At 38.8% G+C, this 19,161-nt stretch overlaps 1 protein-coding gene across 1 annotated transcript; it reads left to right on the top strand.

Moving 5' to 3' along the window:
• The first annotated feature begins 12,094 nt into the window (after positions 1-12,094).
• On the top strand, positions 12,095-16,597 carry LOC116188643 (carbonyl reductase [NADPH] 1). The gene is made up of 4 exons (XM_031518130.1): positions 12,095-12,644; positions 12,986-13,244; positions 13,441-13,635; positions 15,743-16,597. The coding sequence occupies exons 1-4, from the start codon at positions 12,553-12,555 to the stop codon at positions 16,136-16,138; spliced, it is 942 nt and encodes a 313-aa protein (XP_031373990.1). The 5' UTR covers positions 12,095-12,552; the 3' UTR covers positions 16,139-16,597.
• Positions 16,598-19,161: the final 2,564 nt, after the last annotated feature.

Below are 19,161 nucleotides of genomic sequence, written 5' to 3'. Positions count from 1 at the left end.
AAGCAAAATTCTATTGCCTCTGTATGTACATTAATAGGTCCAGACATAAGGCCAAAATGGAAAGAAAAACTACAATAGGAAGAGAATAGCCTACGCTACCAAAATTACATATACGCATTAATACTATCCTACTATACAAGATATGTACATTATTCCATAATACTCCCCTCAAGTTGATAAGTGAGGATTTTGAACTCCCGAATGAATTAGCATTCTATTTAAATGTATTTCATTCGTTCATGAAACATTGAATTTGCAACGATATTTAGTGTTGTCTGATTGTCACAGTAAAGCCGTGTAGGCTAAGATAACTGTATTCCCAAGCTGGATAAGAGACTGCAAAGCCATAAATTTCACTGACTGACAACCATTGCTATATATTTCGCTTCGGCTTATAATGGAGACACTGTTGTCTACTTTTTGGTCTTCCATGATACAGGGCAGCTGCCTAACATTATGAAATACCATGTAATTGAACATTGCGTCATCGAGCTACTAACCCAATTCAAGTCACAATAGGCCTCTAATTCCAGGGAGTTCGGCCGCAGGAATTTTCCTTGGCTCGGGGACTGTTTGATATACCAGAGTACTCTCATAGCAGAATCCCAGTGATCTTACCGTAGGTCATACATAAACGATGCTAATACATGAATCGAGTAACTAAGTTGCGGTCTCGTGATGGTCAAATAAATGAGATACCCCACCAACCGTCTATAACTCCTTGGATCGCTAATAGGAGTTCCCAAGTCGGATGACAGTTTGTGATGTTGTTCCATAGGAAATAATGAAGATCGAGAAGCTGACATCCCGCACTCGAAGATAATATCCAATGCATATTTACGCTGGTAAAGAAATAGACCTGAGTTCATCCTTGTTACTTCGATGTCCAGAAAATATTTGAGACACACCAAATCTTTAATACGGAAACACTAATTAAGATATGCCTTAAACAAGGCACGGTGAAGGGAATAGTTACCAGCAATAATTAAGTCATCAACATAGACGAGAACCGCCAAAAATATATTTCCTTTGGTGAAAGTGAATAAGGAATGGTCTACACCACTACGCTTGAAATTGTAACTAATCAAGGCAGCTGCAAATTTTGAAAACCAATTACGAGATACCTGTTTAAGTCCATATAAAGATTTCCGCAATCGACAAACATTGCCCGTGCCATTGAGAGTGTAACCAGGTGGCCGCTGCATATACACTTCCTCATCTAAGTCGCCATGCAGGAAAGCGTTATTAAATGCCCATTCGATGTATCTTCCATCCATTAGCTACAGCTATCGTCAGAAGGCACCTGATCATAACGATCTTGATAACGGGGGAGAATGTCTCATCGAAATCAATGCCTTTAATTTGGTTGAAGCCTTTGGCCACCAATTGGGCCTTATAACGCTCAATACTTCCTTTTGCTCATCGTTTGATCTTGAAGACACACTTGCATCTTACGGGTCTTTTGTCGAGAGGAAGCTACTCGATGGCCCATGTTCGATTTAGCTCCAGGGCTCGCAATTTCTCAAACATGGCTACACGCCAACGGTGATCCCAAGCAGCTTCTCGATATGTCTCGGGCTCATAATCACTATCAATGGCAGCCAAGAATGATAAATGTTGATTAGTAACACCTAAATACGTAAGGAATTTCTCAAGAGGATAAGTCGTACTTGATGAGACTTTTGTCATGGGTGAACTGAGGGTAGGGCAGTCAATGCGAGCGGTGTGTGATATGAAATCAAAAAACCAGCTAAGGACATGTCTCTCTCTATCATATCTTCAAAGAACCGGAACTGGTGAAGGTGTCTAGTTCAAAGAACTCTATGTCGATGGACTGTAATCGGGAAGAAAAATGCAATTGCCCATGAAGAGCTAGCCCAGATTCAACATAAGGCCCAAGCGAAACTCGCGGCCCTACAGTTTGCTCAGCCCAGCTCAATGGCTGATCGGTCTGTCGAGTCACGAGTGGCGTCGCGGATCGGGTTATAATACGGTTTGCACAGGAGCTCGTTGATCAGTCTCCTGGGTCGGCCCAGATGTTGTTGCGGCTCTTCTTCTCTTAACTCCCCCTGAACTGACATACTAAAATCCGTGAAACATAAGTGATCCACTCGTGTTCTGACCTGATAGTTGACTCGAAACTTCTGAAAACGGGAACTGGTCTTCATAGAAATGCACATCGTGGGATATAAATATTTCTCAAGACTATAAGCCGTAGTCACGCCACCCCTTTTTACCATGAAGATACCCAACAAAAATACACTTACGCCTGCTCATCAAATTTATCTTTTTTTCTAGGCTGATAATGAGTAGGGGTGATTGGTTCCGGATACCCTGTTTTTTTCACGATACCCGGACCCTACCATGTAGGGGACCGGTTTCAAGATTTTGGAACCGGACCCTACCCAATTGATCCTAGAACCAAAATCTACCCGGAGCCTGTTTTATACCACGGGTTTCAGGTACCCTTTTGGAACCTGTAAATTTTTTTGTATCGCTAAATAAAACCGAAAATATACCACCCATAATCAATAATCAGTAATCACGACAAATATAATATCGCCATAGATCATTAATTCATGTAATAATACACATACAAGCAAGGGAGAAGCCAAAGCCAAGCAAAAGCAATCTCTCTTCTTAGAGATTTTCTGAACAAGAAGCAATGCTCGAAAGTGGAATCTCTCTTCAATATATTCCTAACTTTGCTTTCTGTTTCTTGTATGTTATTAAGAGATATCAACTTCATAATAACTAGATTTATACATTACTCTATTGGAATAACGAGAAAGTGTTCGAGCAAAATGGAAAAGAACCATCAAATGTTTGTGTGGCTTACTTAAAGACCAACAAAACGAAACATTTATAGCAGACAGACCAGAACTGAGAAGTTGTTACTAACAACTAAATTCATAACCACAGTTCCTACTTAACATTATAGTTGTGGATCTTATACCTTTCAAGTGTATCCATCATGCTGCAAATAATGTATTTCCTCATCCATTGTCATAGCTAACCAGCAGTCAACATATATTCTCATTTTTCACGGTATATATATATATATATACATGTTATATCAAGAAACATGCAACTGGATGAAAAAGTTTGTTCGAGCCGAATGCTCAAAGAGGCCTCATTTTCCGAAAAAGAATTAACCTAAAGTTTGTTAAGAAATAGAATTAACCTGATCAAGCTTTCAATCGGAGCCATATACTGATACTGTAGTTCCTACCTTTTGATAGAGACGATTCTTATGGTGATATCCCACGTATAATCCCACATACTATTCAGTTAAATGAATTGACGAACAATTTTGTCATACACAAGACTTTATTTGTATGGATCTATAGAGAGCAGAGCAGTATGTATATACACCAATCCTTGTGATCTCTCACCATATATCATCCTCAAGCATATCAAGATCATTGTATAACTTCTTCCTTCCCTATCCTATATCCATCCATATCGTAACAAAGATCTGAGAAGAAAGTTTATCAACGAAAGAAAAATCCGTGAGGAGTCCAGAGAGAGTCGGAGACAAGAGAAGAGGCAAAATCTCACCGGGAAAAAGGGCTTCAAGGAGAGTCGGAGACGAGAGGCGAGCGACGGAGAGGAGCTACAGGGAGTACAAAGCCGATTTAGGGTTTTAACAGAACGAACTAACAGCGGCTGAGAGGCGATTTATACAAATTGGGTGAGCAGAGGAGTCTAGAGGAGAATTTCACCGGGAAAGAGAGCTTGAAAGAGAGTCAGAGACGAGAGTGACGGAGATGAGAGAGTCGATAGTCAGAAACGAGAAACCAAAATTCGGAGATAAGAGGCGCGGCTGGCGAGCGACAGAGAGGAGCTGGAGTGGAGAGTCGAAGACTTGAGGCGACCGACAGAGACGAGGTGGAGTGGAGATTCGAAGACGAAAGCCAATTTAGGTTACAGGCTTACAACGAAGACGAAACTGAGAGCAGCGTTCCTTCTTTCCTGTCTTCCGTCTTCCCGATTGAATGAAACTGAGAATAACTTTACCTTTTTTTTTTTTAGTAATTACCATCTGGTTCCATGTACCGGTTCTGGATACTAGTTTCGGTTCCGGTTTTAGGTATTCCGTAAGTTGGAATCGAAACCGGAATCGGATTTCACCGGTTTCTTATTTTGATACCCGAACTCTACCCTATTTTCAATACGAGCTATCCGGACCCTACCCTACCGAATAAATTCCGACCGGTTCCGAGTATACCCGATATCCATGCACACTCCTAAAAATGACCATATCATAAGCAGTCGAACACTCGCAAGCGAGAATATGACGGGGCCTTCTTAAATAGTACCTCATTTGGACTTTTTCCGTGTGGGACCGAACTTGGGGTTATATTAATTAAATAAGCTGTCTGACCACACATTCTCCCCAAACATTTTGAGGCACTAAAGCTAGGAATAACAAGCCAGGCGCGACATTCAAAATGTGCCAATTTTTTTGCTCCACGCGTCCTTTTGTTGAGGGGTCCCGGTACAAGAAGTTTGATGGATTATCCTGCGTACAAAGAAGAAATCCTGCATTTCTTTAGACAAGAATTCCGTTCCAACTTTTCACTTAGGATTATTTGAATTGATCGATCAAATTGAGTTCAGATCAAATTGCAAAAGCTGATTAAGAATTTCTGAGCCGCCGATCATTCCCGCATTAGGTAGATCCCCAGAGCACGACTGTAATCATCAACTATAGTTAAGAAATTGTGAGCTCCAGAGAGGGACTAGTGTTTATATGGGCCTTATATGTCGCATTGTACTAACTGAAAATTTCGGTCTGCTTTATTCATACTTATAGGAAAGTTAGAGCGAATTTGCTTCACTCAATGACCTATGTCACATACTTTCGTATTATTGGATTTATCAAGTAGCAGACTAGTGCCCTCGAACTTCACTCGACGCGATGGATGCTCAAGACGACCGTGCCACACTTCATCCTCCATCAACAGCCTTGAAAGAAATAATTGAAGCAGCCACCCATCTCATGCAGTAGACCCACTCCAGTCGTCCTTTTCTTGGCACGGTATGAATCAAACATGAGTTCGAGAGAAAAAGTTATTCGACAATCCATATCTTTGGATAATTGTGATCAAAGATGAGATTGCAATCAAAATCCGGCAACAATAATACATCAGAGTTCAGACAAGATGAATTTCCCATCAATATTAATTTTGCCATTTCATAATATAGATTGGAGACTTTCCGGTGATAGGAGATAAGGAAGTGAAATAATCAGCTCGTCCAGACATGTTTCTTGATGACCCTGAATCATTGATCCAATCATGTCCCGAATTAATAAATACAAAATTGTTACCAGTGTTCGGCTCCAAATCGACTTGATCGGGACCGACAATTGAGAGAAGACGGTGGAATTGCGCCTCAGACAGCAGCTGTAGGGTCCGTCCAGATTGCCCAGAGTGAGGAGGTTGGGTTGCATGCTGATTGGCCACATGGGCCCGCTGAAGCGGGGTGCCTGTTAGAGCGGGCCGAACTTGATCTGTTGAACCTTTCCTCCGCTGCTTCCATTTAGGCCCGAATATTGCTCCTTCTTCCATTTCCCTTTTGCTTGCCAATTGGATGGAGCCTGATCTTGGTTGTTGGGCGGCCTGTGGATTCCAACATGTACTCTTCCAATGGCCTAGCTTTCCGCAAAAATCACAGGATGGACGAGAACCTCCCCCTAGTTGCTGCCAATTGACTGATCTGCCAAGATTGGCTGCCTTTGCAAAAAAACACAGTCGTGTCTGTACTTGTCTCATGCACGTGAGATACAACTTTCTATCGCGCTTCATGAGCGACCATCTGATATACCTTATTGAAGGACGGCATAGGCTTCTTACTCAATATCGTGGATCGCACGGTCTTGAATTCCGACCCTAGCCTTATCAGGAACTGGTATGCCTTCTCTTTCTGTCTCTGACTGGCATTCTCCACAGCGGCAGCGCAGGTACACATCGGCGGTCCGAGATAGTTTTCAAGTTCGTCCCACAGGGCCTTCAGTTTTGAATAGTAATCCGAAACCACCTGCCCTTCCTGCTTTAAGAGAGAAATTCCAGATTTAATCTGATAAACTCGGGCATCATTACCCTGGGAGAATCTCTCCCTCAGATCGTCCCATAGAAGCTTCGCATCTTTAGCACCGGCAATACTAGCTTGGAGCTCCGGTTCCATGGTATTCAAGATCCAGGAGATGAGCATCGAATTGCAGATTTTTCATCGCGCGAAATTTGGATCTCCCTCAGCTGGTTTGACCACGGTTCCATCGAGGAAGCCAAATTTGTTTTTGGCTTGAAGCGCAGTCTCCATCGCCCGTGACCATGTGAGATAGTTGTTACCATCTAAGTGGCACAAGAGCAGAACATTTCCTGGGCTATCTGCCGAACCCAGGTAGTAGATGGACGTGATAGAAATATTGTTTTGGCCGGTGAGTGTGGGTCTATTATCAGATAACACGTCAGAAGGGGAGGGTGGATTGGCCATGGCTATGTCAAAATGGGTGGCTCAGACGAACAGATGAAAGATGGATCGGTAACAAAAACCCTAGTCATCTGATACCATCTAAAAGTCGAATTGAGCTGGAGGAGCCAAATTGTACTCCCTCTGCATGTATATTAATAGGTCCAGTCATAAGACAAAATGGAAAGAAAAATTACAATAGGAAGAGAATAGTCTACGCTACCAAAATTACATATAGGCATTAATACTATCCTAATATACAAGATATGTACATGATTCCATAATAATTAATTGTGCGGGTAAATCACGTAACAATAAGGAAATGGATTTGAATAGTCCAAGATCCATTCAAAGACAATGATAGAATAATTGAGCTTCCGCAAAAAGCATGGTGAAAACTTAAGGGAACTTGTCCTGTCCGCAACAGAATATAATTTTACACTAGTGACTTCAAAGGTACGCAGTACGCAAAAGAAAAATAGCTATAATACCATAGAGCTGGAAATTAGAATGTAGACTTTACATGCCCATTCTAAGAGCTATCTGAGGAATAATCCACAGAAAATTAGACTATACAAGCCCAGTTTAATAGCTAGAAAAGAATCTTGTACACATTAACAAAGTTTCAGAAGATTAGGGCAACATCAAACCATGAGGAAAATGCTCCGAAGTGCACAGCATGGACGTACTACGTAAGCGAGATTAGCAAACCTCAACTCCAAGTTGATGGACTTTTCAATTCCAGTTAATTGAACTTTCACTATATTTTATTTGTTTTTTATTCAACGAATTATATAAAATCTATATATACATGTCCAACATTATTTGTATATATACGGTGAAGTATAATAATGAGACTTTTGAAAAATTAAAAGTATTTCGATAACTTATAAAAATTTCTTGAGATATGAGTTTTTTTTTTAATTCTAAATTCTAAATTTCTTGTAATAGAGGACATAAATTTTATTTGTTTTAGTTTTTTCCTGCACTTAAGTCCTCCGCGATTATTTTCTATGTCTGCACCTTACTATTAGAAATTATTTTACTCTCTATATATGTGTTATCTGCATTTTCTATAGGAGACTAAGGCAAGTATTTGTTTGCATTCTTGATTTTACCTTCTCAATCTTTTACTAGCTATATATTGTGTTTAATAAATAATCCGTACGTGCCTTTTTTATTTATATTATTCGTTCGTACCGTGTCTCTGGCTTTGTTTTGGGTTATATACAAAAATTGATTAAGAGAAAACTAATTGTGCAATACACAGGTATTGCCTAGTTAAACTAAGAGCCTGGCATTTGTTAGTCTTAAATTAATAGAACGGAGTGAACTGTGAATAAATTTTCTCGAGTAAAATCAAAACCATAAGATACGTGTTCTGTTATTGCATACCTCCGATTTAGCTTTACAGAGGCCGAGTGCAGGTCCTTCCATCTCACCAATGTGCAGAGATTCAGATGTTTTTCAGGTGTGATTCGCCAATTTTGTGTAGGTAATAATGTTATACTTGGTCCTAGCTCCTCAACACGCTCACGACATAAGACTGGGTTCTCTAGGTCCCCATATTTACCAAGTTCTTCATAAACAGCCCTACAGGAATGCGACGAAAGATTATGCAGACATCTATACTCACCACCAAAGGGACTACTGGAGATTTTACAACGGTTGATTGAGAAAAACAATCATTGTAATTGTTTTTATTTCTGTCGTTAAATTTTATTATGTAAGATCTGGACCGTACATTTGTCCATACTTTTCTAATATGAATAGTCTCCACACATACTTTTATTATTAGTATATTTGATCACACATATTTTTGACAATGCTCAATGTCGCCCAAGAACGATGGCGTCCAATTCAACATTAATTGAGAACGAAGAATTGATCAATTCAATAAATAAAATAATAATTTTATCGTTTTCAAAATAAAATAAAAAAGAAAAAAAATAAGCATTAAACATTTTATCGTCCTCCTTCGAAATCAGTCTCCTCCCCAAGAACAGTCCTGCATTTTAAAATCCAAATACAAAATTCTTTTAAATCACAGGTGGATGGAGGTCAGAATTGTTGTCTACTCCCAATTTCTTGAATCATACAAATAAAAGCGTGACCATTCGAGCATTGGCAGAGGCTTTCGGAGTAATCGAGGACTTCATTAATTTGGAAGTGGCCGATTTTTTGCAATTTCTTTCCTTGTATCCTTCTCATAAGCATGGAGATGTTCTCTTGTTGGTTGGGTGGGTCACTCGTGTTTCTTGATTAGAGCGTAATGTTGCCTCTTTTTTCGCTTGTAGAAAGCTATCACGATTCATTGCTGCTGTGACGCCCCATTGCAAGATCGACAGGTGGATGAATGATCGATTTTTTTTTTTTAGGGTTTTGATTTTGAATCGCCCGGCTGTTCTCCGGAAGAGTCTGAGCACCAAGGAGGAGGAATTTGCATGGTGCGTTTGGTTTCAAGATTAAAGTAATTTTGATTTTGATTATGAAAAAGGACAAATGATTGTATAGTGTATTGAGTTAAAGTTAAAGTTAAAATTTTTGTGATTTTAACTGCAAAACCAAACGGAGCATATAAAATAAAAGTATGAATATTGAGTCTTCATATTATAAAAGTAGAAACAAGTGTATTGTCCAGATATTATCTATTGAAATCTAATGGACGAACTAAAAACAACAGTGGTGATTTTTTTTACAGCCAACCGTGGTATCAATACCATTGTTATCAGAACCGGACCGCACCGGCCGGTTCGACCGGTCGGACCGGGAACCGGCACCAAGTCCGGTCCGGTTCGCCTAAAAATCGAAATGGCAGCTTTGAACCGTCGGACCCATTGAACCGGCCGGTTTTAAGCAAAATTCCATTAAACCGGCCGGGCGGTTCGACCGGTCGGACCGGGAACCGGCACCAAGTCCGGTCCGGTTCGCCTAAAAATCGAAATGGCAGCTTTGAACCGCCGGACCCATTGAACCGGCCGGTTTTAAGCAAAATTTCATTAAACCGGCCGGTTCTATGGGTTTTTATGGGTTTCCTATTTAATGTAAAAATTGGTTGGTTGTGTAAGGATTTGAAATCATGACCTCTTGCTTTTCATATTAGCATACTACCAACCAAGCCACCACCACTTTTTTGTTTTTTTAACTCTACTTTTAAGTACTTATTAAAATAAAATATTTATTTTGAAGTAAGAAATATTAAATATAGATACTTTCTTATACTATTGTTATATTTCTTTAAAATCATCATACTTTTATCTTAATTATCATAATTTTTTTAATAATATGAATATTTATTTTATTTTAAATAAACGAGCGGTCCGACCCATCGAACCCCCGGTTGGACCCATAAACCCATGACCCCGTACCCCTTCCGGTTCATCATCCGGTCCGGTTCTGATAACACTGATCAATACCCAAGGGACTACAATGGTATTTGATGAATTCTTTCAAAACCGTGGTTTGACTAATTTCTGCTATGGAAAACACAATTTTATCTAACACGTTGATAGATGCTCATAAAAACTGCTTCTGCATATTCTATATTTTAAGTATTAATTTTAATTTCAGCACTTTCAAATTGTTATCTCCCAAATGTTTTTGTTTTTTCTAAAATCAACACTTATTTTTCAGCAATTATACTTCAGCACTTTTATTTCAGCAACAATACTCCCAAACCAAGTCTACACCCACTTCAATAGCAACTAATAAAGATTTCATTATTGCCCTAAATAAGGTTTCTGTTAACCAAGCATGGAGAGAATGAGATGTGATCTTAATGAGTGCAAGCGCAAGTAACAATCTAGAAATAATTGAACCAAAGATGGAATGCTTTGTATTTCCAAAAGTGCTATCAACATACAAGGAATGAAAATATAAATACGAGATTATCATTTTTATTGAAGATCTGTCAATTATATATATATATATATATATACACTAGAGAGTCACCCGTGCTAGGTGCGAAATTAATAAATATAAAAAATATATGGGTAGATTTGTTCATAAAAACAAAATGGTTTTATTAAATTATTAGATTAAGGAAGAGAAAGAAATGATAAAATTGAATGAGGCTTCTTATCTATGTAATAGGACTTTCGGCAAAGAGATAGGATGTGAGAGAGAGAAAAGGGGAGAGAGAAAATAGGGAAGAATGGGGGTTTTATTTGTAATTTAACTCTTATATTTCTTATTTAATGATATTTATAAATCAAAATATGTTATGGGTATTTTAAGAAAACACAAGTGAGACTAAAAGTCTCACCTCTCTCTTTATGTATTAGCAAATAGGTTTTCTATTCTATACCCTAAGAGCATAGAACGAGCAAACTCATATTACCAATTTTAAACTCCAGATCATTAATGCGAAGATTCTATTATTTTTGTGCCTAATTTACCCTTATTCTATTTTACCTAGTTAATTCAAATTTCCTTTTATCAGATAATCTTTGACATTTTTAATGGGATTCAAAATATCCATAGAGGATTTTTCTATGCATATATGGTTTTGTAAAGCGACAAAATATTTTCTAAGAACCCTAAAACCCCAAAACCCTAAAACCCTAAAAATGCTAGAGATTATATGGTAAAAGGAAATTAGAATTAATTAGGTAAGATAAAATAAGGGTAAATTAGGTACAAAAAAAAGAATCTTGACATTAATAATTTGGAGTTTAAAATTGGTAATTTGAGTTTGCTTATCATATGCCCTTAGGGCATAAAATAGAAAACCCTTAGTAAATTTGTGAGTTTTTTTTTTTCCATTTAATGGCATTTATGAATCATAATATGTATGTTATGAGTATTTTGGGAAAACAAAAGTGAGATCAAATAGTCCTAACTCTCTCTTTATATATTATATAAGTATAGACTAGTATGTGTATATATATACATATATATATATATATATTAAACTCAACCATGATTACTTGGTTCGTTCAGTTGATAATCAAATAAAACAATGAGAAGTAACCGAAAATAATAATACAAAGGGAAGAGGAAAATCAGAATATAGTTATGTTAAACCATTTCCAACAGAGACGCGGCCACATCTCTCGACGTCAGCTAGCATACGAAGAGACGCGCTCTTTGCTGGAGCTGTCGCCGCCCGTGGCGCCACGTGAAGACCCGTCTCTCTACAAAGAGATGCGTTGGTGCCAATCTAGGACTGCCATGTGGCGGTCCTGCTGGTGCATAGCAGCTTTTTTTTTTTTAATTGAAGATAGCAAAAAGCTATTGGCTCTTTTTGCTGTGCGGCCGGCTGCTTCAGGCCATGTGACGGCAGCAGGCCACACATTTGAAGCAATTTTTTTTTCCTCAAAACAATTAAAAGTCATGGGACCATAATAAAGACTCCACGAGAGAATGACTATTAGACTGTCTCTACCGTGGGGGTGGAGACCGTCTTTCTTGGCCATGACGCGTGTGGAGCGCGTCGCTCTGAGGTGCGCTTGTCTCTCTGTACAGAGATGGTAGAGAGCCAATCATCATCTCCTCTACATCAGCTTTTTATTTTTGTATTTTTTTAATGCATTGTGCAAAGGCTCTTTTGTCTTGTGAGGCCTATTACTCGAGCCATACAATTATTATTATTATTATTATTATTTTTAAAGAGTGTGGGATCACAACGGAAATTTGATTAGAGATTGATGAGTCTCTCTTTTTCTTTGTGATGTGTCTAATATATGTGGCGAAAAATCAAGCCTAGTTTAGCACCCATAAAGTCTCTCCCGATGATCTGAATGTCCAACATGACGAAGCGATGGGCGGGGGAGAATAACAAGGCAAATTTGTGGGCCACAAAATGTGGCCGGAAAACTAGCTCCAACCTTTTGACCAGTAACTGGAGGTGAGGTGAGGTGAGGTGACGTGTATCCTGGAAGCGGTGGATTTTTCTGGTGTTGCGGCGTGTAGGGGATACAGTACAGCCTCTCCGGTAAAAGCAGGACAGGATCGACCAAATTGAATTGAATCCCCAAAGAGAAAGCAGGGCCAAAAGCAATGCCGCGGGAAAAGGGTGACAGCTGAGAGAGAGAGAGAGAGAGAGAGAGAGAGAGAGGGGGCCGAAGAGAAGAGATGGGAAGAAACGAGAAGGCCAAGGAACGACGAGACCAGCGATTGCAGGAGATTTCCCTCCTCCGCACAATTCCTTATTCCGATCACCAGAGGTCATAGCCTATTATGATGCTCTTTGTCGTTATGAATTCGTTCCGCCATTTACTTTGTAGCATCCATATACCTGTTTTGATATTAGGGCCTACTAAGCTAGGACCGAATCAAGTCCAACATTTGTCCTCTGTGGCAATTTCCGCTTGATAGATGGGTTGTGTTATCTTCTTTTCAGTATGTTGGAATCCCCTTCTCTGTATCAAGTATCTCTGGGTATTGTTACATGACTCGCGCTAGCTACAGACTTTCTTAGACAATGAATCTTCCATGGTAAAATTTAGATGTGAACTCTGTACTGCTGCTCCTCCTCAACGGTGACAAATTGATGAATCATATTTAGGTGGTGGTCCACAGACACTGTTGCTGTGGTAACTGGCAGCAATAGAGGAATTGGATTCGAGATAGCAAGACAGCTTGCAGCGCATGGACTGACAGTTGTGCTGACATCAAGAGATGACGCTGTTGGCGAGGAAGCGGCAAAGGTCTTGCAAGAGGGTGGTCTGAACGTGGTCTTTCATCAGTTGGATGTCACTGATCCTTCATCTATTAGAAGCTTTGCTGACTGGATTCATGAATCCTATGGTGGTATTGACATCCTGGTATGCTTCAGTTGCCTTGCCACTAGGTTTCTGCTTCACCAGTATGCTATTCTACAGTTTTTTTTTTCTCCTTTGTTTCTTCCATGAGATTATATTGGTTTGCTTGATTTGATCTTAGGTGAGCATTCCAACTTGCTTGGAAATGATCACTCCTGTTTCACCCTTCAGTTTAATTCCCTGCTCAATTGTCTTTCAGGTAAACAATGCCGGTGTTAATTTCAATGTAGGGTCTGACAACTCCGTTGAATCCGCTCCGATGGTTATTTCCACGAATTATTATGGAACCAAGAATATGATTAAAGCAATGATCCCGTTGATGAGACCTTCTGCTGCAGGTGCTCGTATTGTTAATGTGAGCTCCCGGTTGGGAAGATTAAATGGGAGACGAAATGTAAGTTTGTGCTCATTCCTGTTTCCATTAAATCTACTCCTTTTTTTTAATTCATGTTCTTGGCTTTCTAACTCTGAAATAGCAACCTTAGCAGAAGTCATGGTATGGCTTCGCTTCTAAGCATCAGCCTCGTCCCTCTTCCATAATACAAAGCATTTGTCCTCCAGAACAAGAGTATTACAAAGATCCAACTAAGGAACCATTTCAACCTTCTTTTACTGAAGTGGAATAGAAATTTTTGCTCTTATCTTCTCCTTCTTTCTAAGGGGCTTTGATGCATACTCACCCTGGACCTCAACTGATGCATTGCTCTAGAGAGCACTAGGAAAGAAAGGAGGGCAAATTATCTGTACTCAAACCTCCAAACAGATCATACCAAGATAAATCATAAACTCACACTTAGTATCCTAATTCCTCCTATAGAGACTAGAGAACTTAACTCGACTGCTCTTTTAGCTTTCCCCATCTCAATCAATGGCAAGTCTGGCTGTCAGGGATGAAGTTTCTGGCAGCACTTAAGGTAATTGCAGCCCCCAGTCTCTAGTTGCTTCGATTGGCAAAATTTAATGCTGTTGAACCATTCATGAGCTCATGTGCATTAGCATAACCTTGATTTGCGTAGCTATTTGCAACTAAATGATCAGGCTGGTAGTGATTCTATTCTTTTCCTTTAACTAGCCTACCAAAGAATTGCACCACTCCAATATCCTAATCACCTGATTTGACTTCAGAATTCCTTCCCATTTACCATCAGGTCCCAACTAATATGGCTGTAGGTTACCGAAGGTGGTTAAAAAGTAGCTGTTTCCATGATATGACTTAAGCAGCCACAGAATCTGTCTTGTCAGCCTGAATTTCAATTCTGTAAACACACGCATGAAGGTCGTGAGTCACAAAGCTGAAGCAGCAGATACAGCTCCATCACTCATCTATGATATCAGCTTAAAAGAAACTTGGCCAATTTCACTGCAAGTAAATTGGCAGTTTGAGAAAACAGGTTCATCCCCACTCCAGTCCATTGAAGGATCACATCTCAATGCAGAATGCAACAATTCGTCCAGAATGTCCGCAACATTCTTCTTGGTCCTTACAATGGTTAGGAACCAATTGAAGGAAATCTCTGTGGCCTTCTCATCCCATTTATAGTGAGGGGAACCCCTCTTGTCCAATTCAGTTTGTAAAACTAGCTCATCCTTTTGATCTCTTAAAGATCAAATCCCTGAATGCTGAACCTGGTATGATGATTCTTCTAAGGATAGTAAAGATTCCTTTGCATGAGACCATGCATACTTTTGGAAAAGCTATCATGTTTGCTCAAAAGTTGCAGAGGATTTTGCACGCTCGCATTAGGTGCCATGAGAGTACCAAATCAAAATTTGATTCGAGGGGTTCTCTTTTTTTTCTTTTTTAATTTTGTTTGGGTTGGGGGGGGGGGGGGGGGGGGGGGGGGGGGGGGGGGGGGGGGGTGGGGGAGCGACATTGCAGTTGTTTAGGCAAGTGAGTGAGAGAGGGACACAATTATTCTGCAATTAGTGTCCTCCTTGCCTTTAGGTGCTATGAAGTTCTTGTGCTTTCTCATACATCTAAGACAATGTTTGCTTGGATGCATGAGTGGCCATGATTGAGTTGACTAATAGATGCTATGAGCCCAACAGATTGATGGCACATTGCAATTGGTTTTGGGTAGAAAGATGCTATTATAGGATTCTGATACTTGCAAAAAACTTGAGCTCAGTTTTACTTTGTTCTAGTTGGAAAAATATATATGTATATATATATGTAATTGTTGGACCAGCATGAGGAGCTGACAACTTAGGTCATATTGTTATCTTGACTTGAGATCAGTAATAATTAATTCTAATGCTTCTATTAGCACAGTCTGTTAGATTTAATTGATTCAGTTGTACATGTTCTGCAATTTTCTTTCTCCGTGGTAATGTTTCACGTTTCTGATGCAATGGTCCTACTGCTACGAAATTACAGTTATTGCAGTGAGGAAGCCTGCAAACTCTTTTTTGCCTCCCTTTTGGACCTCTGTCATTTTTCATCGTGTTGCATCAACTAAGTTTATTATTATTGATGAGCCTTGCTACCCCACCTTTGGCAGAGAATTGGAGATTTGGCATTGAGAGAAAAGCTAAATGACATTGAAACATTGACGGAGGAATTTGTTGATCATACAGTATCTACGTTCCTGAAACAAGTAGAAGAAGGGACTTGGATGTCTGGGGGGTGGCCTCAAACATTCACCGACTACTCTGTATCGAAGCTTGCAGTGAATGCTTACACAAGACTGATGGCAAAGATCCTAAGTGATCGCCCAGAAGGCCATAAGATATTCGTGAACTGCTATTGCCCAGGCTGGGTGAAGACTACAATGACCGGTTGGGCCGGCAACATTCCAACTGAGCATGGAGCCGATACCGGTGTATGGCTTGCCCTGCTTCCTGATCAGGCTGTTTCTGGTAAGTTCTTTGCCGAGAGACGGGAGGTAAGCTTCTAAAGCAAACTTAGTCTTTTTACAAGCGTGTTGGATGACGAGAAAGATATCTGAAGGGTGTCCTATCGCGGGACGGAGCAGGCATGAAGGGATTGCCTGAATTCATTCAAGGTCAGATTATGTAGTGGAGAGTTTGATCCTCCACAAATTGAATTCTTGCGGTAAGCATGATCGGTTTTGGTTGGCTAGTTTCATTAGGAATTTGGGATTTTAGGCTTGTGGATTTGTTGCATCCGTCTGGAAAGACAGCAATTGTTGACGCTCGCTGCTGCCACGTGCAAAATGTTGTCAGAGACCTCTCGCTGCAACTTCTATTTGAGGAAGATTTTGCCCCCTAAGTTATAATCTCGTTTTGTTACGCCATACTTTTGAATATTTTTGCTGCAAGGAAGCCTAAAATGATGTTTTATGGTGTCACGCTTCGTCTCGCATATCAATCTTTGATGGAATCTAATTGATGCAGATGATGATTTGCATATGTTATATTATGCTCAGTGATTTAAAAGTAGATAATACATGGGCCTGTATATATTCTCTGATTTTACACCGGCGGAAGGCTCTTCAGATTGAAGCTTGGCTTGGCTGATTCCCGGTTGCGCTGCTTGCTGGGGCATTACACAATCAGCAAGAGTTCTTCTGCGGTCGATTATCGATATCTCTTACAATGTCCAAAAAAGTAATTACAAAAAAGCAATTTATTTGGATTTTTGTAAAAGCAATTTATATCAACTATTGTGATTTCTATTTTATTATATTAAGTATATGGGTTTGTCTTGTAACTGAAGGAAAAATGATCTAATTTGTTTTTAAGAAAAGTAAATATGATTCGTGTGTGTGTGTGTGTGTGAAGAGATTTTTTTTTCTATGGCTGCATATACAGATCTTCAATACATATTATTGACGTCTTATGATCTTATATTTTGTAACTAATATCTATATGTATCATTGAATTAAAATTTACAATTTTCGAAATAGGATTAAATTTAAGTTTTTCAAACTTTATTATCATAGATGATTATTTTTCTAGTTGCCACACATCATCAAATCAAAATCGACAATTTCATCAATAGGTTTAATTGCGGTTTATCATGGAGGAAATAATAATTTTTTCTTGAATAAGTATCTTAGACAATTTTCTTTTCTAGTGAATTGCTTTCCTTAAATAATTCTAAAAGATAGTAAAATTTTTATAATTGAAAAATTGGCAAATTTCTTCTTTTTTGGACTTAAAAATTATATTTCAATGTCAAATTATATAATTCCCTATTGTTTTACTTTCCCAAGATATCTATCTAAAATCATATGATTTTGACCTAGTATATAAAAAACCTACTTAGAATATTTGAATTACGCTCCTCGATAAAAGAACGGTCATCTTCCAATAGTTCATTTAATTTTGAAGTGAAATAATCTTAATATGCAATTTACTTTCTTTGGAAAATTTATAATATGATTAATTTTAAGTACTCTGAAATTTTTTCTCGCTTAACGTGTGGGTTACATAGTTTGTTTTATAATGCAAGAATTTTTTATTGACTACATTCAAAGTGATAATAGTGGCCATATAATGAGGCTCGACATGATAATAATAATTATATATATATATATATATATATATATGTATGTATGTATTATGACGGGGCTCAATGAGAATTATTATAATTTAGGATAACTGCTTAATAAAACATTTGATGGTCGAGTACCATGCTTTCAGTAATGTAGTTTTAGTTTTGTCCCATAATTGCCACAGTCATTAACCACCGTTCGAATTCTCCGTATGGACTCTTATATCCAAAAGTTCAACTAAGTCTCAACTAATCCAATTCGAGTTAAATCGGCTCAATAAGGAGTAAAGCTCGTCCAATGTGAATAAATTTTCTTCATTCATAAGACTCAAACTCGAGATATTATTTAAGGGAAAAATGCTCCGAACTACTTGAACTAATCAATATAGGTGATCACCCTTAAATTGGCTGTTAATTAATTCAAAAAACCCCATAAATTAACTTCAGAAAAAGCTAAAATTTTGCACTCTTCTCCTCAAATAAGCCCATTAATGACAATTCTTGGACAAAATTTTTGAAAGTATGAAATAAAACTAGAAATTTTCAAAATCTCAGTATATAATTTTTGGAATACCCTTGAAAGTTGGTATTTTTAAAGAATGCAGATTAGATGGCACGCTCTAAAGAGAAGTAGCTGCATATATCGGCCTCTCTCAAGGTGAAGAAATCCCTTGCCGTTTAGATTTGTTTCATGCATCCTCTGTTTTGTTTATTGTGGGATGGGATAGCCTTTTAGACCATCCAATTTTTTTTTTTTCCAAGAAGAGAAAAAAATTTAAAAGAAAAAGGAAGTGAAAGTGAGAACAAGATGACTTTTATAAATACGCCATGCAATGCATGCATATATTGCTCCTCCTTTTCCGGTTGCTATATTTTTAGACACTGTAGCCTACGTACCATCGTCACCACCCAAAAGAAGAGGAAGAAAGAACTCTCTCTCTCTCTCTCTCTCTCTCTTTCTCTCTCTCATACATTCTTTTGTTCCCGTCTTTCACTATAATCTCTTTGTAAAGATCATTGTAGCATTATACCAGCAGCACAGCAACATGCATTATCTAAAGCTCGATGATGATTCGCCCATGTTTCGGCAGCAGGTAATATTTCCCCCCCGCCATTCTCTGTTCTTTTCTCCGCTTGTAAACATCCTCTAGTATCTTGTCGTCCACACCACATGCATCGCGGTTCTGTTGCTGTGTGTTGCTGCTAATACAATCATAATACGAAGTTCCTGATGAATCACATCTTTAATTTGAACATCTCTATCTAATGTATATAATTAAGGTCAATTCAGCTGCATTTTATTTATGGTCTGCAATTTGGCTGTGTCTGTAGGCACGCGCATGCTGCCTTTTTACCTGGATACTTAACAAACACCGATGCTTGCATACCTTAGCATGCAATCACGAACTCCCTTATGATGCATATGGAAACCAGATACCGAAACAGCACGCCTCCAATTAT

This window comes from Punica granatum, chromosome 8, assembly GCF_007655135.1.
Source record: "Punica granatum isolate Tunisia-2019 chromosome 8, ASM765513v2, whole genome shotgun sequence".
NCBI lineage: Eukaryota > Viridiplantae > Streptophyta > Magnoliopsida > Myrtales > Lythraceae > Punica > Punica granatum.
The sequence above is the reverse complement of the archived record's forward strand: the minus strand, read 5'-3'. Positions and strand labels throughout refer to the sequence as shown.

What these genes read in the sequence shown, in the direction of transcription:
- LOC116188643 (XM_031518130.1), top strand. Translation starts at nt 12,553, where the DNA reads ATGGGAAGAAACGAGAAGGCCAAGGAACGACGAGACCAGCGATTGCAG. An exon ending in CCTTATTCCGATCACCAGAG is followed by an intron (nt 12,645 to 12,985) that starts GTCATAGCCTAT and finishes AATCATATTTAG; the next exon opens with GTGGTGGTCCACAGACACTG. An exon ending in ATGGTGGTATTGACATCCTG is followed by an intron (nt 13,245 to 13,440) that starts GTATGCTTCAGT and finishes ATTGTCTTTCAG; the next exon opens with GTAAACAATGCCGGTGTTAA.